Source organism: Diabrotica undecimpunctata, chromosome 6, assembly GCF_040954645.1.
Source record: "Diabrotica undecimpunctata isolate CICGRU chromosome 6, icDiaUnde3, whole genome shotgun sequence".
NCBI lineage: Eukaryota > Metazoa > Arthropoda > Insecta > Coleoptera > Chrysomelidae > Diabrotica > Diabrotica undecimpunctata.
The window spans coordinates 144,772,515-144,795,334 of NC_092808.1; the positions used below are offsets into that span (position 1 = coordinate 144,772,515).

The following is a 22,820-nucleotide window of genomic DNA, read 5'->3' on the forward strand; positions in this document are numbered from 1 at the left end:
AAATGTGCGTTTGTTTATATCGCAAGAGGTGAAAAACAAATAAAAACTACATAAATAGGAGTACTACTGTATAATAATGTGATATAGTGTATTTCAATATACAATATAAGGAGACTTAGACCTTCCACGAAATACCCGGATATTAAAATGACAAGCCATTATATTGTTTCATATGTTTTCTATTTACCGATGAAACTAGATACAATTGCCTAGGTGCTGGATTAAAGATCAAACGTCCGCATTTAAAACTCTAACTTGCCTATATATAAGATAGAGACGTAGATCTAAATGTTAAGTAAATATAAAGTTATTTACCAAAATAACCTCATTATAAGTGCAAATTTTGGATCACTTGGTGGAAAAACCGTTGTAACCAATGTTACAATATTGAAAAATTTTATTATTGATGATATTGATGAATAACATTGTAAGTCAATTTACCATGATTTTACATCCAATACTTAACACTTTGTGGAGAAGACGAACCATGTACCAAAGGTACAAGTTCATCATTAGATACTTCTGCTAAGAAAAACAATAACCGAAGAAAAAAACTTGGAAAAAAGGAACAAGGAGCTCCAAGTGTTTGGAAAACGAATGTCTTGAAGAAACTGAGGAACCCTGGCCAAAAATATACCAGCAAAACTGGAAAATTAAAGAAAATAAGCGAATTGGTACCTGGATGTAACAGAAAATGTAAATCAAAATTATCTGAAAATGATACGACTCGATTTATTTAATAATTTTTGGGCAATGGCCCAAAGAACATCCAAAAGGTCTTTAAGTTCAGATATCTCGGTAGTTGGATAACTGAAGATCTAGATCCAGACATAGAGATACGTAGCAGAATCGAGCAAGCCAGAACAGCATTTACTAATATGAGAACCTTGCTAAGCAACAGCAGCCTTAACTTAACGCTTCGATATCACTTTGTAAAATGTTACATTTACTCCATACTGCTGTATAGTGTAGGGACCAAACCTGGATCATAAAGGCCATTGTGATGAACCGATTGAAGGCCTTTGAAATCTGGGTATTTAGAAGACTACTTAGAATTCCCTGGACAGATCATACAACAAATGTCGAAATATTAAATCGAATGGACAGAGAACGAGAATTGCTGCCAATAATAAAAAGAAGAAAAACTGCTGATCTGGGTCATATATGTCCTCAGTTTTCAGTACAATCTTATTTCTGGTCAATTATCGTTTATAAACCTAGAACGCAAAAAAAAATTGAGCAACAGGGCTACCAAATCCGGGAATAAAAATATACAAGATATATAGGAACTACAAATTTCTTTAGCATATTGTTACGATAAATATATACTGGCCTAAATATATGATGACTAATAATATTCTGTTTTGTTGTAGAAATTTGGCGGAGGTTCTAGATTCAAAACTATGGTGAATTCTCCAACTAGATATTTCTCGATTTTTCGATGCAAGACAAAGCGATCTTTCGATGCTGTTCTAGTATATCAGGATTTCGTATATAAATACAACATTTTTATATGGAGGGCCAGTTAATTCTCAAGACCCCGCGCTCGCGAATTTGTTACGTTCGCCTATAATAAATTATGTAGTAATTAGTGGTTAATAAACTTATATAAATTATCGTGCCTTTTAATAAATTAAAGACTTAACAATTAATAAATTCACAACAAATGGTGTCAGAGTGAGATCGAACATAAATTAGACTTATAATAATAATACAAGTAAATATAAAATAAATTGTGAAAATGGCTACGATTTATGAGCTGACAGTGACTAATTTAAGAAGACATCTTGAAGACAGAGAATTATCTTCCACCGGAAAAAAGGCTGAGTTAGTCCAACGACTAAAGAACGCTTTGCTAGAAGAAGGACTAGACCCAGAGACTTATATATTTGAAGACAAACATGATGCTGTCATCTCGTCGATTTCGAAATTGGAGAACAAAGTATCCGGCGACATCGCTTCTTTAGAAAGCAAAGTTTCTAACGAGATTTCTTCTCTGGAAAGCAAAGTTTCTGATAACATCTCTTCAGAAATCTCTAAAGTCACTTCTGAGATGTCTGCCCTGGACGATAGAATATCTTCGTTGAAAAACCAAGTTGCTGCCGATAAGTTGGCCTTCGAAGAAAAGATTAAAGAGATGGAAAGGAAGATGGAAGAAACAGGGACAGCAGAGAGAGGTAACAATCCGATTACAGTGGAGATAAAAGAAGACGAGACGAAATTTAAGTTGGAGACACGGCCGAAATTTGAAGGAAGTGGAGGTTCTATTCATGTTAAAGTCCCAACTTTCGACGGAAAATCATCATGGAACAACTACATGAAACAGTTCGAATCAGCCGCAAGAGCAAATGGATGGTCTGAAAAAGAAAAGGCTGTAAACCTGACTATCGCTCTTCGAGGAGATGCCTTAGATGTGCTTCAGACCATAGCCGTAGAGGAGACCGATGATTTCGAACAACTGAAGAAGAGGTTAAATATGCGATATGGCCACGAACATTTGGAGCATGTATATCAGTCACAGCTTAAAAATCGTAGACAGAAGAAAGATGAGGCTCTTCAAGAATATGAGGTAGATATTGCCAGATTAGTACGATATGCTTATCCAACAGCTCCCGAAGACATGATGGAAAAATTGGCCGTTCAAACGTTTATTGATGGTCTTCGTGATCATGAAATGCAGAGAACACTGCGATTAGCACGTCACAAGACGCTGGTTGATGTCCTATCCGCCGCCCTCGAATATGAGTCAGCTACGCAGGCCTCTGGCGGTTACAGTAAAGTTAGGACTGTAAAAGAGGAAGGAGATGAAGATAAACTTGACCAGCTCTTTAATTTGATGAAAAGCATGACATGCAAGAAAAAGAAGACCATAAAATCAAGAAACTCACCATCAGGAAAACCAGAACGAGTCAACCTTAGGGGGGCAGCTTCGACCCGGAACTCTTCCAAAGACCCTCTTATACTAATAGCTTCTTTGAAATGTCGTGAAGATAGTGTATATGTAGATGGAGACATAAATGGTAAAAAGCATACGTTGTTGGTGGATACCGGAGCGACCAGAACCATTATACGCCCGACAGTTATAAACAGCCGAAAGAAACTGTTACCAACGAGGTTGCGACTTCGGACCGCTACAGGTGAAAATGCCAACATTCATGGAGAAATCCAGGTACAATTGGGGATTGGAGCAGAAAAGTTTGTCCATACTGTTATAGTTGCTGACATCGAAGAGGATGTTATATTAGGAATGGACGTAATGAATATGCATGGATTCCAATTGGATTTTAAGAATAAGGTAATCAAAGTTGGCAACGAGGAAGTATTTCTCCATCCACATAATGACAACACTGTGCAAGCAGCCATTACAGAAGATACAGTCGTGCCTGCGAGAAGCGAAACGATCATAGTAGCGCGACTACAGGGAATTGTAGACGAAGGGAGACCTGTTATGATGGAGCCTTGGAACCACGACGATGAGGTTGGCCGTGGAATCATAATTGGAAAGGAATTGGTGACTTCGGCTAAAGAAATTCCTGTGAGACTTATCAATGTCAACGACTACCCAGTGACCATAAAGAAAGAGACAAAAGTAGGAACTTGTGTACCTGTGACATCCATAATTCGTCAGGCGACAACATCTGATAATTCCAACGACAAATTCGACCAAATGGTTGCAGTTGCAGGACAGTCTCTAAACCAGATGGAGAAAAGGAAATTAAGGGAATTTCTTCGGCAGTATCGTGATATTTTCGTACCGAAAGGAGGAAAGACGGGAAGAACTACCGTTGTTAAGCATAAAATTGATACTGGTAATGCTAAGCCAATTCGTCAAACAGCTCGACGATTACCACAGGCGAAAAGAGAGGAAGCTGAAACGATTGTTCAGGAAATGAAGAAAGACGGGGTGATAGAACCTTCTACGAGCCCATGGGTCTCTCCGGTGGTCCTGGTTAAGAAGAAAGACGGAACGACGAGGTTCTGTGTGGATTACCGTTTGCTGAACAACGTTACCAAGAAAGATAGTTATCCTCTGCCTCGGATCGATGACACATTGGACACATTGGCTGGAAGTAAATTGTTTTCCACTTTAGATTTGAAGTCTGGATACTGGCAGGTAGAAATGGACCCAGTAGATAAAGAAAAGACAGCCTTCACCACAGGATCTGGATTGTGGCAATTCAACGTTATGCCATTTGGACTTTGTAATGCTCCTGCGACATTTGAGAGGCTTATGGAAAATGTGTTGAGAGGGTTATCTTGGAAAACATGCCTGGTTTATTTAGATGACATAATCGTCTTGGGGGAGACATTCGAAGATCATTTGAGGAATTTAGAAAACGTTTTTAATCGACTTAAAGCTGCCCAATTGATGCTAAACCCCAAGAAGTGCCAGCTATTTCAAGGTAAAGTCAATTATCTGGGTCATATAGTCAGTAAAGAAGGAGTGGCCGTGGATAAGGGAAAAATCGATTCCATTAAGGAATGGCCAAAACCAACTGACAAACATCAAGTGAGAAGTTTTCTTGGATTATGTACTTACTACCGGAGGTTTATTAAGAAGTTTGCAGATATCGCTAAGCCATTAACGCGACTTACAGAGGAAGCGAGAGAATACCGCTGGGATATAGACTGCCAAAATGCCTTTGAGACCTTGAAAAAGCATTTAATAACAGCACCAATTTTAGGGTATCCACTGCCAGAAGGAGAGTTCATCTTAGATACAGATGCAAGTAATGTGGGAATTGGAGGAGTGCTGTCTCAGATTCAAGGAGGACAGGAACGAGTCCTCGGATATTTTAGTAAAGTTCTTTCAAAACCTGAGCGGAATTATTGCGTCACGAGAAGAGAACTTCTGGCAGTAGTGAAATCAGTAGAGCACTTCTATCAATACCTCTATGGAAGAAAGTTTCTAATCCGAACCGACCATGCCGCCCTTAAGTGGTTGATGCAGTTTAAGAATCCAGAGGGTCAGATAGCCAGGTGGATCGAACGACTCCAAGAATACGATTTTAAGATTGAGCACCGGGCCGGAGTTAGCCACAGAAACGCTGATTCTCTTTCCAGAAGGCCATGCTCAGCAGAGTGTTCCCACTGCAACAAAACGGAATCCAAGGAAGCAGCAGTGCTAAGAACGACGATTGTCAACGACGACTGGACGCCTACTAAGATCAGGGAAGAACAAGAGAGAGATCCAGTTATACAGAAAATCCGAAAATGGAAAGAGGAAAACCGTCGACCACCTTGGCAGGAAATATCAAACCTATGCTCAGTAGTTAAGACGTATTGGGCCCAGTGGGACTCATTTATCATCGAAGATGGCTTGCTTAAACGAGTCCTGGAAAATGATGACGGTTCAGAGAAGAGAAGACAGTTGGTGATCCCAAAGAGCAGAATAGCCGAAGTACTTCGTCAGTTACACGACAGTCCATCGGGAGGGCATTTTGGTGTAAGGAAAACCCTTCAGCGAATTCGGGAACGGTTTTATTGGATGAACAGTTCCGACGATGTAAAAGACTGGTGTAAAAAATGTACTATTTGTGCCACGAGTAACGGGCCTTACCGAAAAAGGAGAGCTCCTATGAGACAATATAATGTTGGAAGCCCGTTTGAAAGAATAGCTTTGGACATTGCAGGGCCATTTCCAGAAAGTGAAAATGGGGGCAAGTACATGTTGGTAGTAATGGATTACTTCACTAAGTGGGTCGAGATTTACGCACTTCCAGACCAGAAGGCCGCCACCGTTGCAGATAAGTTGATCCAAGAATATATCAGCCGATTTGGAGTGCCTTTGGAGATCCATAGTGACCAAGGCAGGAACTTCGAAAGTGATCTATTCCAAGGAATATGTGATAGACTAGGCATGAAGAAAACAAGAACTACCGCGTATCATCCACAATCGGATGGTATGGTAGAACGAATGAATAGGACAGTTGGCAAGTATTTGACAAAGATGGTGTCCGATCATCAGCGAGATTGGGACCAATACCTTCCGTTCTTCACAATGGCCTACAGATCTGCTGTTAACGAATCAACGGGCCAGACACCAGCCAGAGTCCTATTCGGACGCGAAATGCGACTACCTTGTGATCTCGAGTTTGGATGTAAACCTGGAGAAGATGTAGCAGGTGAAGATTATGTGATCGAATTACGAAGAAGAATGGACAATGTACATGAGTTGGTCCGTTCCCACCTTCAGATCGCTAGCGACAGAATGAAGAAACGGTACGATACACAAGCCGAAAAGGGTTGCTTTAAGAAGAACGACAAAGTATGGCTGTATAATCCCAAGAAGCGAAAAGGTTGTTCTCCCAAATTGCAGCAGTTTTGGGAAGGTCCATACCTCATCATGGAGAAGATCAACGATGTCATCTACCGAATAAGCAAGATTCCGAAGGGAAAGCCGATGATAGTACACCATAACCGGTTGGCATCTTTCGAAGGTGACCACGACGTAGATGAAGAAGTGGAAGTAAACCAAGTCCAAGATGTGTTTAACCTCACGTTTGAGGAATTCATGGGTGCCTATGGAGGTACCGGTAAAGCAAGACATGGTGTTACCACTGAAGAAAAGCAAGATCTACTCGCGCTCCCCGATGACTACTCGCTGGCCCTTACCATCCCGGCCAGTATCAAAGACGCACCAGGGTTGGCATCCGTCTTTCGAAGGAAGTTTGGTCGAGTTGCAGAACTGCAATGCCAGGTGCCAGCTCCCGGTAAAACCTTGAAACTCCAAGATGCATCACGTTACCTTTTCTACCTGGTAACAAAAGACACTGCCCGTGACCAACCTACCTACCGAGATGTATGGGAAGCCTTACTTCAATTGAGAGAGCACGTACTAGAGTCCGACGTGCAAAAGTTAGCCATGCCAAAGTTGGAGTGCCGCCAATTAGATTGGAGGGTTATCCGAAATATGGTGGAGGAGATCTTCAAAGACACCGAAGTCCAGGTGTTAGTCTGTTGCAATCCGCTAAGTACCTTGTGCGGAGAGAAAACCGTCCCTTGTCATTTTTATACAACTGGAAGTTGTAAAAGAGGGTCCCGTTGCCGATACCAGCATACAGTTCCGGTTCCAGTCCCGACAAGGTTCCAGGAGGAACCATCTTTTAAGAGGGGGGCAATGTTACGATAAATATATACTGGCCTAAATATATGATGACTAATAATATTCTGTTTTGTTGTAGAAATTTGGCGGAGGTTCTAGATTCAAAACTATGGTGAATTCTCCAACTAGATATTTCTCGATTTTTCGATGCAAGACAAAGCGATCTTTCGATGCTGTTCTAGTATATCAGGATTTCGTATATAAATACAACATTTTTATATGGAGGGCCAGTTAATTCTCAAGACCCCGCGCTCGCGAATTTGTTACGTTCGCCTATAATAAATTATGTAGTAATTAGTGGTTAATAAACTTATATAAATTATCGTGCCTTTTAATAAATTAAAGACTTAACAATTAATAAATTCACAACAATATAATGGATTACTTCGTATAACAACTTCAAAATATAAAGATCTTGTTGCTTTGTGCTCTAGTAAAGCTATACCAGAGCAATATTGTAGGTTTTATTTGAAATTCCCTTACTCTCAATAAACACAATATTCGGATGATGACTCCGAATAAAAGTTTGCTAGTGGTTAACTTTTTTTTTTGAATAAAATATAATAAACTGTTTTATAATTTGTCATGTTCATTTTGTAATAACTAAATGTATGGTGAATTCTCAGATATTTGTTTAAGTAAAAAATCACGTTTTAAGTAAAATTAATAAAAAACTAATAATAATCTCTTTATTTTGATATTTACTCATTAGTTACCATTTATATGCACCTAATCCAAGGAACATACTTTGTTGAAATATCATTGTATAAACCACTTACAATGATCTTCCTAAAATTCTTGAAAAACTTGGGTATTGTAACTCGACCTAAATCAGGACCAGTAATTTTAACAACAATGCGGTACGTGAAAGATATGGATTAAGAAAATTACAAAAATTATAAAAGCTGACGCACTAAAAAAACAAAATTTTCTGAATTTTTTTTAAATCGTTCTCCTCTAAACTAACCAAAAGTGAGTTAAGTTTTTCATATCAGGTGCCGATATAATAATTTATAATAGTCAAACAGTTTTAACTTACCTCACTATCGGAAGAATCTCCGTTGGAACTGGGTGGAGGAGGTGGTACGTCGTGCGATATTACAGACGGCGTCGTCGAAGAAGACGGTGATGTTTCCGACAGAGAAATAGTTTTGATTGGCGGCGGTGGCGGAGGATGAGTCGGTTGGCCGTGCGAGGGAGGTACTGTTATCAATGGACCAGCCGGTTGATAATACCCCGCTGCAACAAACAGAATAAATAATTAGTTTATTAATCTCGCTGCAATTAAAATATTTACTTAAAGAAAAGATCGTTCATTGTATGATGACGCCAGATTGAACAAAAAATTATATTTTCTCATGCGTGTTTATAGATGTTTTCAATTCAAAAATACCAAACGGTCACGTTGTCCCCCTACACAGCCAATACAGAATAAATATAATATTCTAATGGTCCAGTGGTAGAGATTTGATCTCCAAAAACTAGGCTAACAAGCTGAATTTTGCTGAGAATGTCAATTTGGGAACCTCAAAAATATGCAAAAAAGTTTACCACTACTATTCCCGAACTTCCTCCTAAAACCCCCTATTAGGGAAAGAAACGGAAAACATCGATTTACCAAGAATATGTACGCCGTAGAAAAAAATGTTTTAAATAAAAAATGTAGTTGAGATATTTTTAAATAAAAATATTTATCAGCACTTTTTGTATAGAATGAACCGTCTCTCCGAAACAACGCTTGAAGTGTCCGGCGATTTTGAATGTCTGTAAGCTTTTCCCAAAAATTATAACGACTGAACCGATCTTAACGTCATATTATTATATTGTATTGCTAATTAAATTTTCTTGAATAATGTTCAACTTAATTGCTAAATTGTTCCGATCATCTTCCAATGCAAATCTTATTCCTGACGCAATAGTGCTGATACAGTTTATAAAAAAATAATATATCATTTGACCCTCGCTTTTAGCTTGTAAAGCTTTTCGCTATATTCGATGTTCTTTGAACAGACCAAACAATATTTCTTCTAAGCTACAATATCCATACAATATGGGAGCTACGAGATATAGTTTTTTTTATTGCTAAATAAGTTTTTTTAAGTATCTATAAGTTTTTTAAAATTATATAGTTTTTTACTGCTAAATTTTTGCTAATTTAAAGTACTCCTTACACCGTGTGCTACCGATCTCACTCCTTAAATTCACAAAACATGGAAATAAACTATTTTAAGATAAGTACACACATGCGCCTTTCATTCTTAATTTATTGCTGTAGTTGCTGAGACTTTTATTAATTCACCATCTTCCGAGAAACAATAGGTGTTGTAAATAAATAAATAAATAAATAAATAAATAAATAAATAAATAAATAATAGCTTTATTACCCAACAGGTTCCCATTTCTAGGGTAAACATTTAAGATACATTTTTAATTAGTATAAATCATTAGTAGGTGATACAAAAATGTCAAGTAAAAAAATAAGTGCAAAAAATAAGTAGGTGAAAAACAAAATAAAGTGTGAGAACAATATAATCAAACAAATCACTACGTATATAAGAAATAAAAAAAAATACACAAAAAAAATTAACAATCTAATGTACTCCATAAACCAGTGCGGTATCAACCAGATGATTAATTGAGCATGAGAAAATATCACAATGGTTGCATATTTTGTTATAATTATTGCACATAATATAAATGGGTGACTTCAGTAACATATTTGTTCTCGCACGTGGAAAAGTAAACACGCTAGTCGACCTGGAAGTAATTCTTGGCACATTAAATCTAATTTGACCTAATATATCACTGCAGTCAATAAAGTTGTGTAACAACTTATATAAAAATGAAACCGAAAATATAATTCTTCTTAACTCTAAACTTACAATATTAAACCTGTTACATAACAAATCGTAATCATAACCATGGACAGGATATACTCCATCAACCTTAAAAGCTAAATATTTTAAAAGTTTCCGTTGTACCTTTTCAATCTGTTGCATATAACATTTATAAATGGGATACCAAATTAAGCTACAATATTCTAGTTTTGTTCGTACCAGCGATAGATACAGCAGTTTAATCGGTCTTATATCGCTAAAATTTCTACAGTTTCTGATGATAAAACCGTACATTTTCATAGCGTCGGATACTTCCTGCTCAATGTGGTTGTTAAAGGTTAATTTTGAATCAAATATAACTCCTAAATCTTTAATGCTATTACATTTTTCAAGATCTGACCCCTGAATTACATAATTAAAATCAACCTTATTTTCCCCTCTAGAGTAACTTACTACTTTACACTTATTGACATTAAGAAAAAGTTTGTTTTTTCTGTAAATCTATACAGTTAGCAATTGTTTTAATTTCACAGTATATTTTAAGATCATCCGCAAAACACAATTTTCTGTTATTGATATCTAAAAATAAATCATTGATATATAATAGGAACAACAATATGAAACCATTATAGGATACAAATTGGTTCCTACCTATTAAGTAACTTTCGAGTAACTTTAAAATGTTTCCAGCAAATCCGAAATTTGATAATTTAAAGAGAAGGTATTTTTTGATCAACCTTTTCAAACGCTTTAGAAAAATCAGTATATATCACATCTACTTGACCTTGTACATCCAAAACATCTGAAATATATTGAGTTATTACAGCTAAGTTTGATACAGTAAAACGTTTATCTATAAAGCCATGTTGATAAGGTGATATCCATCCCCTAACAGAAGGGTAAATACGATTATATAGTGTTACTTCGAAAACCTTTGAAAAATTGGATAACAAAGATACCGGTCTGTAATTGGATACATCAGATTTGGTTCCGTTTTTGAATACAGGGCATATTTTTGCATTTTTCCATAATTCGGGATAAGTTCCCGTTTTTATTGATAAGTTAAAAATTTTTTGAAGTGGCTTTACTAATACCCGAGAACAATCTTTCACTAAAAATGCTGGAATATTATCCGGTCCGGACGTCATTTTATTTTTAATTCTTTTAAATGCTACTAAAATTTCGTTTTCTTGAAATTCGTTAAAATTAATAGTGGGTAAGTAGATATCACTACATTCTTGATTATTTAATACATTGTTGTCGACAGGTAAATAAACTTTTTCAAAAAACATCTTAAAAGCATGGATTATATCGCGAGGATTATTAAATGTATCGCCGTTGTAACACATTTCACCTGGGATTCTAGAAGTTTTATTCTTTGCATGAACATATGCCCAGAAATTATTAGATTCGTTAGAAATACTATTCTGAATTTTTTCAAGATAAACGTTATATTGAGTTTTAATCATTTGTTTAATTATTTTTCGCAACCTTTTAAATTCATGCATATAATAGTATATTACTTTATGAGGCGGAGAAGCATGACTTTTCTTGACGCGCCCGATATTACGCGCCGAACGAAGTGAGGCGCGTAATAGAGGGCAAGTCAAGAAAAGTCGCTTCTTTGCCGAATAAAGTATACTATTTTTTCTTCAAACGTAGCAATTTTCAACCACAAATAGTACAATTCATACGCTATTTTTACTCGAAATTAACTGTGACAACTATCAAAGTCGTCTAGATGTTAGAAATGAAAATAATTAAGTCGTCGGTGGCATTTGCGTCTCCCTGGTTACAGTTGTTTGACAGTTGTTTGCAATTATTAAAGACAGCTTATTGTTGTTGCAACCGCAAGCGCAAATTTAGTGCGAAAATGGAAAACCTAAACGAAATAAGAAATAAGAAAGATAATGCTCAAAAAATTTTAAATCCACATGATTCGCCAACATCGGGAATGATTGCTGAAAGTTGTTCTCGACCATCAGTATCATCAACAATTACCAATGCGTATCAAGAGTCGGGATCATTTTTGCACTGTTTCAATTTTGAAAATACCTCATTAACTAATTGTACTTTTAATATTATTATAAATAAAAATGATGTTTAATTGTTGTTAATGACATTTGTATTGTTGTTTTGTGACATGTTTCATATTGTTGCCATGACAACATTTTTCCCTCTGCCGTAAAGAAATGGGAAAAAAAAAACTGCTGCCGGCGGAGACATCAAACTTTGACAGGATCAAGTTAGATAAGTAATGTCATTATTATTTGACGTTTGAAGAAAAAGTATATTACCTGTTTTCTTATAATTTGTGATATTTTTTGATTTCAACTTTATCATTCTAATTATTTCCGCATTGTACCATGTAGGATATTGATGTTTATAATTTCTGTATATTGGTACACACATATCAAATAATTCATATATCTTAGCATTCATATATTCTGTAGTTTAAGTATGACGCTACAATAATGTTTGTGTTTTGGAAAAGGGTGAAGCAATAAAAACCATTGTTGGCATTGAACTGCATCAAATAAAAACCATGTGTAAACATGGTCTTAATTACTAAACACATTATTTTCCTGAAAAGCATAAAATTGATCATAAGTATCTAATAATAACCAGTAGCGTTTCAACCTCGGCAGAGGTAAGACGTATTTACAGTGATTCAGTTTGTATATGTTACGAGCAAAGCCCGAAATTGGACAATCCTAACATTGTACACAAATTATTGTCCACTTCTAGCATTGTACCCCCAAAATGTACAATGTCCGAAATAATCAAAATAATTGTCGAAACGCTCATCGGTTCGAATCGATTATTATTGACAAGCGACACACCAAATCCAAAATTGAAAAATCAAATCGAAGAAAAAATTGTTCTACAATAGAGATATTGTTAGTGAAACATTTCAAAGCTTCAAGAGATAGATACATCACTATAATATAGGGAAGATGTTTGTAAAACATCTTAGATTTTCAAGAGAGATGTATGATAATTTAAAATAATTTAATTCTACGAATCCAAAAGTCAAAAACGCTGGTTAATTATGGATTTATAACCTCAATTGATGTTTGTTTGTCGTTAATAACAGATGGGGAATAATCGTAAAAATCGATATGAATCGATATCTGATATATTATCTTAAACTTTGACGCATGGCTACTTATTGAAATTCGAACATTGTACAGCAATTCTTTTATACAAAGTCCGCCGATTATATATATTTCGGAGATTGTACAGTAAAGGGGTACAATGCTAGAAGTGGACAAGATTTTTTGTACAATGCTAGGATTGTCCAATTTCGGACATTGCTCGTAACATATACATGTGTAGGTACTTAGTATTATTGCCCATAGTTTGTGTGGATAAATATATGTGACCACTTAGATAATAACTGACATAGATTATAGCATATTTTACTATATTATTATGGTGGTCTCAATTCGGCATTATAAAATAAATATGCTAACTTTACAGACATGAAACTGAGGAATCTTCTCTAAATCTTAGAAAGGAATTTAACGTTTTAACCGAACACAACTTAACAACTTGTTATGGGAGCATTAAACCTTCACTTGTAGATGCTTACATCGAAAGCAGAGCTAATTTAAAAAGAGGCAGTTCTTTTGGAATAAAAAATTTTACATCCCTTTTAACTACAGAAATTTTTGCTATTAAAAGAGCTGTAAGTTAAGCGGTTAAAGATCACTTTTGAAGGAAAAATATTAGGAAATTCGAAGAAAACTTCTAAATTCAATAAAAAAAAAAATTAAAAATATTCAAAATAAATTAAGATTGGTCTTCTTCTTCTTCTTCCTATTTATAAGCAATTCTGCTTGTTCATTGGCGGATTAATACCTCTATGGAAGGTTGTCACTCCATCTTTTGCGCGGTCATCCGATACTTCTTCTGCCGATTGGTGAATTATCTATTGCTATTTTGACTACACGGATATCCTCCATTCTGATTGAGTGATTATTCCATTCTTTTTTTCTATTTTGTGTCCATTCATTTATACGCTGTACGTTACATTTTCTTCTAATGTCTTCACTTCTCTTCCGATCTCTCGGCGTATTTCCTGTAATTCTTCTCAGTACTCTTATCTCTGCCGTTTCCAGTAGCCTTTGCGTTGTGACTGTGTCGGGTCTTGTTTCTGAGGCAATATTGGTCTTACACTGACTTTATAACTTCTTGACTTCATCTCAGTGTTAATCTGTCTGTTTCGCCATATAGTGTTATTAAGGCATCCTGTCAGTCTATTTGCTTTTTGTACTTGATCTCTCACTTCTTTGTCCAGGTCTCCATAGCTGGACAGTGTAATTCCCAGGTATTTTATTTCCATTACTTGTTCAATACCGATGCCATCAATTTCTATTTTATGTCTGGTTGGTTCTTTGCTGGCAACTATTGTTTTAGTTTTCTGATATGAGATTGACATAAATTCTTTTGCTTTTATGTTAAATCTGTGAACCAGTCTTTGCAGACTATATTCATCTACTTCTTCTTACGATGCCTATCAGTTCCGGATCTTGGCGATCAACATGACTATCCTAACTTTGCTTACTGCTACTCTGAATAGTCCGGTTGTCGATGTATTAAACCACTTTCTCAGGTTTTGAAGCCAAGATATTCTTCTTCTCCCTGGTCCTCTCTTTCCAAATACCTTACCCTGAAGAATGAGTTGCAACAAGCCGTATCTCTGTTCATTCCTCATAACATGGCCAAGATATTCTAGTTTGCGCTCTTTGATGGTGTTAATAATCTCGCATTCCTTGCCTATTCTACGTAGGACCTCAACATTAGTCACACGATCCACCCATGAAATTCTTAAAATACGTCTGTAACACCACATCTCGAATGCCTCGAGTTTTCTTAAAGAAGCTTCGGAAAGTGTCCAGGCCTCTAATCCGTATAATAACGTAGAAAATACATAGCATCTAATGAGAGAGATTTTGGTAGCAAGTGGTAAATCGTGACTTCTGAAAAGAGACTTTATCATTATGAACGCCGATCTCGCTTTTCCTATTCGTTGTTTTATTTCACTGGAGTGATCCCATTGGCTGTTAATCATTGGCTGTTCATCTTGGACTATCAATATTGCGTCGTCTGCGTAACAGAGTATTTTTATTTCTTTGTTTGTCATTTTGTATCCTCTTCCTTTGTTAACACTTTCATGATTAAATTGAAGAGCATGAGGCTCAATGAGTCCCCTTGTCTTATTCCGCTGCCTATTTCTATAGGTTCTGTAAGTTGTCCGTCTATTCTGACTTCCATTGTGTTGTTTTGGTAGATGTTTCCGATAGTTTTTATAATATTTAAAGGAACTTCTCGATTATACAGAACATCTTTAGAGTCTTACTCTGTCAAACGCTTTCTTTAGGTCAATCAGACAAAAAATTGCTGGTCTATTATAATCTAGTGATTTCTCAGTAATTTGCTTTATAACGAATATTGCATCTGTACACGATCTTCCACTACTTAAACCCTGTTGTTTATCTGCTAAACTTATCCTCTGATTTATTAATACTTGTAAAATTTTAGTTTTAGTAGTTTAGTTTTGTTTTTTATCTCCTTGTTTAAATAGTAGAATTAGTTCGCTCGTTCTCCATTCTTCCGGTATTTTATTGTGTTTTATAATTTTATTAATTAATGTTGTTAAGATTGGTAATGTTATTTTTTTTAAAATAAAAAATACCCCATTAATGTATAGTATGACCGTTGTAGACTGCAATAACGTTTAAACACACGTGAATCGTGCATCTAATTACAGTCCTTTTAAAAAACTTCTTAGTTCCGACGCTGATCTGACACCAACAGTTGTGCGATGGGAATAAGGGATTAAACTGACGGTAGGAAACAACAGGTGCGAGGTCAGGGAGTACGGCAATGAAATGTTTTTGTCTATTGAATTTTAATGGCCACTATCTAAATCTGAGATATTATCATCGGTTGTACAATTATAATTTACTATGGTCTGGTTGGCCGATTTCGAGAGCAGTGATGGTTTACTCTTAAAGAGTTTTTTCTGTGCAATTGCGATAAAATGGGATTCTATAATTTTAATCAATTGTGATGGAACAAATAAAAGCAATGTACTTAAATAATTTTGTTGTGTATTGAGACCAATTAAAAAATCAATAAAAGTAACGCGTTTGCTACCAAAGGGATACTTAACCCTTTCGCCACTATCGGGACATATATGTCCCGACGGATATTTCAAAATAACTGTTGGACTATATACTCCCAAAAATACGTAAAAGTTGATGTATTCAGTGTTTCTAAGTCTTTGTGGAGGTATGCAATACAAAATACAATGTATATTGTGATTCATTTTCAGTTATGGCGGCAGAAATTTACACATGTTGTATCATTGAAGTATAAAAGTGAGATTATTGTAGAAATTAAACTGCTGACGCTTTGAAAAACCTATTCTATATATACTAGTAGATTTAACAGTTACAGGTAAGTGTCACTATAGATAAAAACATTTGGTTCTTTGTTGTAAATGTAAGATTTTTTGCATAAGAATGTGTGTGGGACATATACGTCCCAACAGTAATATTAAAAGGGATTATTTGTCCCAATCGTAGGGAAATATATTAAAATGATTTCTACATTTTTGCTGTTATTACGTGTTTTGTTGATTTGTTCTTTTTTAGGATGAGCCGCAAAGCATTGGCAAAAAAAGACTTAGTGGAAATAGCTGGGCATTTGAGTGATATCTCTATATCCTCTGAATCCGATGAGCCATTTGATGGTTACATCAAAGTTACAAGTTACATCAAAGCGTGTTGACATTACAATAGATGAGATGAGTGAAATAGGTGAAAGCGAAAGCGAAACTGTAATAGAACCAAAGGTAACTAACACAACAGACTTTCAACTAACACAAAACCAAGGTGATAATTCTAAAAAGAATGTTAAAACTTTTAAGAAAGTTACATGTAAATCTCCTGAAAAAAGCTTTGTACCTAAAAAACAAATTCCTGAAAACAAAACTGAAGCAAATGGTGCAGTTTTGTTAGATTTGGACAGATCATCAATGGAGTTAGATGTATTTCTAAAATTGTTTCTGAGAAGTCTACTAGTTCATATAGCTGATTGTACGAATCAGAGATTATCACTCATTCAGCATAAAAATATACCAAAAACGGACATGTATGCAATAATGCTTGTTCTAGGCTGCACGTTAGTAATGAGTATAATAGTGTACCCCGTTTTTATCATTACTGGTCGCCTAATGAATATCTTTCCAACTGTTTTATAAAGCGGTCTATTAGCAGAGACCGATGTACGTTGCTTTTGTCGAAAATGTATTATACTATTCCACAAAAACCAGAGAATTGCTCAAAAACTTATTACTTGGATGACCTTGTATCTTGCTTAAAAAAACATTTCAACAAGCTCGATCTGAAAGTTCTCACCAATCAATAGATGAGACCATGACACAATTCAAAGGACGATCTAGTCTCAAGTAATATCTACCAATTAAACCGATCAAAAGAGGTATAAAACTATGGCAAAGATCAGATGCCAAGAATGGATATATCTATGACTTTGATATATATGCAAGTAAGGAAGTTTCACACTCAGAGGGCACCCTTGGAGAACGAGTGGTCAATAAGTTGGCAGCAAGTATCCAATCTCCAGCAGTTTGTATCTGTTTTGACAGATTTTTCACAAGTGTGAATTTGATGCAAAACTTACCGTTTGCATGTGTCGGAACTTATATTAAAAATCGACAAAACACTCCTGTTTTCGAAAATAAACTTCCGAATAGAGGTAGTAGTGAATTCTTAGTCACTGAAGATGGCATAACTGCTGCAAGGTGGTTGGATACCAAGGAGGTATTACTCATGTCGAATTGCCATTCTACTGCAATTGGTGTCACTAACAGGACATTAAAGAATGGCAATAAAGCAGAAATTACATGTCCTGAATCTATTATCTTTTATAATAGTTTTATGGGTGGAGTTGATCTCGCAGATCAAAAAGTATCAACCTATGATCTGGACAGAAAATCAACCAAATGGTGGAGGAAAGTTTTTTACAAACTTATAATGACAGCAATTGTTAACTCTTGGATTATTTATCAAGAAATCATTATTTATTTCATATATTGTGCCATTTGCGGAACAGATGATACAAATGGGTAAGGAAAAGGCTATGGTAAAGAGACGCCTTAGTGCAAAAAGTGGTCCCAGAACAAAACGTCAAAAGTCAATGAATAATGTGGGGGATCATCTACCATCGGAAGGAGATACAAGGAGACGATGCTATCCTTGTAGCCGCAACAAAAAGGAAACTAGAACAAAGACAATTCGTGTTGCATGTAATTTACCTTTGTGTCAAAAATGTTTTTTACCGTTCCATTCGTAATAAATAAATATTCTTCCTAAAACATTGAATTTATTTTGCTTCTATTCTATAACTAGAGGGACAAATGGTCCCACGGAAAAAACACTACTGGGACAATAGATCCCACCGTTATATTGGTTTTCCAGATTTTCCAAAAAATATAATTATGACACTTTCGAGAATTTGTTACCAGTTTGAAATCGTTTATATACTTTTTTTAATAATTTCTACTAAAAACATGTTCAGTGGTGAAAGAGTTAAGTTTCGACCTTATAGATCATGTATAGGGTATAGGTTAAGTCAAATATTTGACGCCTACACGTTATGATACTTTATTCGTTTATACGTTATTCATAACGGCATTAGAATATGCCTTTAAGATGGTCAATTGGGACCACAGAGAAGTAACAATAAAAGGGAAGAATCAGCAGGGATAACCAAACATGCGAAATCCAAAGACGAATTACTTTAGCCTGGCCAGCTTTTGGAAAACTGCGAGACACAATGCGTATTAGCGGGTCATGACCTATGCGGAATAAACTATGACTCTGACCACGACTACGGCTTAGAAATTGAGAGTGGCACAGTGACGTTGTGGGACCGAATAAGAACGAAGATCTGCGAAGAAGGATGAGTATTGCTGACGTTGTAGAACGCATAGCGAAACTGAAATGGAACTGGGCAGGCCATGTAGTGATAAAGCGTGACTCACGATGGACGAGCAAAATTACAAATTGGAGGCCAAGTAGAGGAAGACCACCTACACGTTGGGCTGACGACATCAGGCGTATCACCAAAAATTAGCAACAAAGAGCCCAAGATCGTAAAGATTTGGAGGAGTTTAATGGAGGCCTATGTCCAGAAGCGGACGTGATAAAAAAGGATGGATCATGATACCCTACACATGATCTGAGATTTGAGAATTGTAATAATGTGAGAATCTATATCTGTTTTGATTTTTGTTCCATTTTGGTTTCCACTCTGATGATGATTATCAAAAACATATTTCAAAGATTGCTCGGTTTATCACATTTAACGTATTGAAATATGATTTAGTAACGATTCTTTCGAATTCACTTACATAGTTATAGAAAAATCCTTATTCCTATACATAACATTGCTGAAATAATGAATAAAACAAAAATCAAATAAATTGATGATTGTTTTGATTTATATTTTACTATTATGCACCAATACGTAAAAATACTGGAAGCATAAATAATAAATGTAATGTTCGTATTATTTTTAACAGCAAATTTTATATTAAACATCGTGTAAACACGACGAGAAGCTTAGAAATTCAAAACCTTGGCAGTGGAAAATGTTTGGCTGTTCTATACTTCAAAATCTATAAATAGACAAAACCATAAAGAACGGAAAATAGGTATCCCACTGTGACTACATAAAAATCGAAACTTTTGTAGACACATAAAAATGTAAAGTTTAAAATTGCTGAAGGCTATTTTAAATGCGGTGAAAAAATGGAAGAGTCTGAGTTAAAAAGCAGAAAAATTCATCGGTACATCGTTTCCAAAGCCACAGCAATGTAGCGATGTACTTTTTATTGGTCTATCTCTATTTAAAATGATATAAGTACTACGTTAAGGCAAATTATGGATTATTTTAGATGAAATATGTATACTTAAATATATATAATAGATGTATACTTAAAATGATAAACACATTTTCTTGGCCTTCAGCGAAAAAAGTTATTAAACTATGGGTAAACTAACTGGAATCAGGTTAATTTACATGCACCGAACACATTACGCGTTCTTAATTAAAGTACCGACCTAAATTATCCAATAATCCATAACTTAATCTTATCCACAGCGTACTAGATAAAAAAAAAAACAAATTTTAAATTCGTTCTTAGCGTTTTGATTTAATTTATAGTGGAATCTCTGATACTCATATTATTATTATTATTATATATAAGCAAAGGCAGAGAGACAAGTCCCTATTATGCCCAAAAACAAAGAAATTACATTAGTAACCTACTAGTAAATTAAAAAATAACAAAAAAATCACAAAATAACAATTTTTGGTTTAAAGGAAAAGCAATATTTTAACTATAATATAAAACGGTCAAGTCTGTTCTTGAACGCGTTGGTAGAGGGAGTAGAAACAGTGTTATCATTAAGGTTATTCCAGCTCTCAAAAACTTTATTTGGTAGAAAGTTCTGCCTCGATCTTGTAGAAAAGTTCTCTTTTTTAATAAAACTGGTGACCTCTGAGGCGCTCATCTTGATTTATGGTTAACATTTCATCGAGATTTCCAAAATTGAATTTTAATGTTTTAAATGTGGTAATTAAGTCTCCACGTTGTGGGCGAAGTTCAAAAGAAGTTAAGTTAGCCATACTAAGTCTTTCTGCATAAGTAGGTCTTCACGGTCCCAAAGGAATTCGAGTGGCTTTTCTTTGAACGTTTTCCAACAAAGTTTTGTCTCTAACCAAATCAAGATACCACATTGGTTCAGCGAATTCAAGAATCGGTCTTACGTAAAGAGTTTAAAGTTTACAGACAGTGCAGTTCGCACGTTTACAAATACAAGTAATATGGTCGGACCAAGTAAGACTGCCCCAAGGTCGTTATACGAGAATACAGAATCTAATGATTGCCTGTTAACAAAGTACAGCATAAATGGGTTAATTTTATCAATTCGAAGACTACACATTTTTCCGCATTTAAGGGTAGTAGCCACTTATTATCAGCATAGAACGATATTTTACTTGAAACATAATAAGAAACATCGCTGGTATAAACCGTAAAAAGCAGAGGTCCAAGGACAGAACTTGAGGCACTCCACTTTCCACTAACTTGTCTTGTAAGAAAGATTCGCCAAACTTTGTAATGTCGATCTATTAGGAAATCTATCCAACGAAGTAAAGTACCGCGAATGCCAAAATGTTCTAGCTTAGGTAGAATTCTGCGCTTAGTAACACGGTAAACAAATCTAGATATAAAACGTCGACTGGCTGCGAACTGTTAAGGCATGACGTCCAGTCGTTAACACAATTTAGGAAATTGGTTAGAGTACAGCGACCAGAGATCACAACAAATCCATGTTATGTTGGAATAACATGTTCCTAGAGAAGGAATGTGGTCATTTCTTCGAAAATAATGGCTTCCATGACTTTGCCAACTACTGGCAGCAAGCTAATCGGACGATAATTGTTGGTGTCACGTTTGTTGCCTTTTTTAAAAATAGGAGTGACGGATACTAATTTCCAACTAGGTGGTAAAGAATTCTGGACAAAATAAGTTTGCATTAAGGGTATTGCAAGCGAATCTGCGCATCTTTCTAACAGTCTTGATGTTAAACCATTTAAATCAGGTAAAGCGGCTGTGCGAAGTTTAATTAAGTTTAGTTTGACATAATCCATTGTGAATTCAACTTGCTGTAAGGATGCGCCGATACGATTAAAGTTAGTAGCAGATAGTAGATAGCCATCATTCGATTCTTTAGTAAAAACGTGTGAAAATGATACGAGAGTTTCGGAAGACTCTTTTTCCGAAGAGTATAAAGTCTGGTTGGGTTTTTGAAGTAGAGGAATGAAAACTTTAGACGTCAAGGAGGATCGTATGTATGTGTAGACTAATTTAATCTAACCACTTTCAATAACACCTGCTTCAAAATTCTGTCTCTGAGTTTTCAGAGATTTTTCTAAGTTATTTGAAAATCTAAATATACAAGCAGAACTACTCAAACTAATGGGCAACGAATCAATAGCAATAATCGCAAAGATATTCAACAACATATACAACTCTGAAGAATTGCACTTTGGAGTTTATTGCACTTCCAAAAAAAACCAGGAGCCAAAAAATGCGAAGATTACCGTACTATGCCTCATGAGTCATCTCCTAAAATTGTTCCTAAAGATAATTCATAAGAGAATCTACAAGATGTGAAGTCAAATTTCCTCCAAACAGTTCGGGTTCACAAATGCTGTTGGTACTAGAGAGGCTTTGTTCTCAGTACAAGTCTTATTCCAGAGATGCAGAGACGTCAACTGCGACGTATACGCATGTCTGGTTGCTTACAAGAAAGCGTTTGATCGAGTACAGCATGCCAAGATGATGCAAATACTAAAAGAAGCAGGAATTAACAAACAAGATCTGAAAATAATTAGAATCTTTACTGGAATCAGATAGCAAATCTCAGAGTTGAAGCTGAACACACTGACTATGTGAAAATCATGCGTTGAGTGAGGCAAGACTGTATTTTGTCTTATCTAATCTTCAATCTGTACTCTGAAAGAATATTTATCGAAGCTTTGCACGAAACTGAAAAAGATATTTTACTAAATGGTTACCGGCTAAACAACATCAGATATGCAGATGACACCATAGTATTTGCGGACAACTTAGAAGACCTACAAGTGCTTATGAACAAAATCACGTATTACAGTCAACAATATGGTCTCAATATAAACGTTAAGAAGACAGAGCTTATGTTAATTAGCAAGAAAAGGATAACAGAAGGTCAACTCTACGTCAACCAATCCCCCGT

General features: G+C 35.6%; 1 protein-coding gene across 2 annotated transcripts in view; it reads right to left on the minus strand.

Annotated features, from left to right (window-relative positions):
* Hers (Histone gene-specific Epigenetic Repressor in late S phase) overlaps window positions 1–22,820 on the minus strand; it is a 239,432-nt gene that overhangs the window by 73,322 nt on the left and 143,290 nt on the right. For both annotated transcript variants that reach the window (XM_072535621.1, XM_072535622.1), the window contains exon 5: window positions 8,145–8,344. In XM_072535621.1, the coding sequence (XP_072391722.1) occupies window positions 8,145–8,344 (200 nt within the window). The remainder of the gene's footprint in view (window positions 1–8,144; window positions 8,345–22,820) is intronic.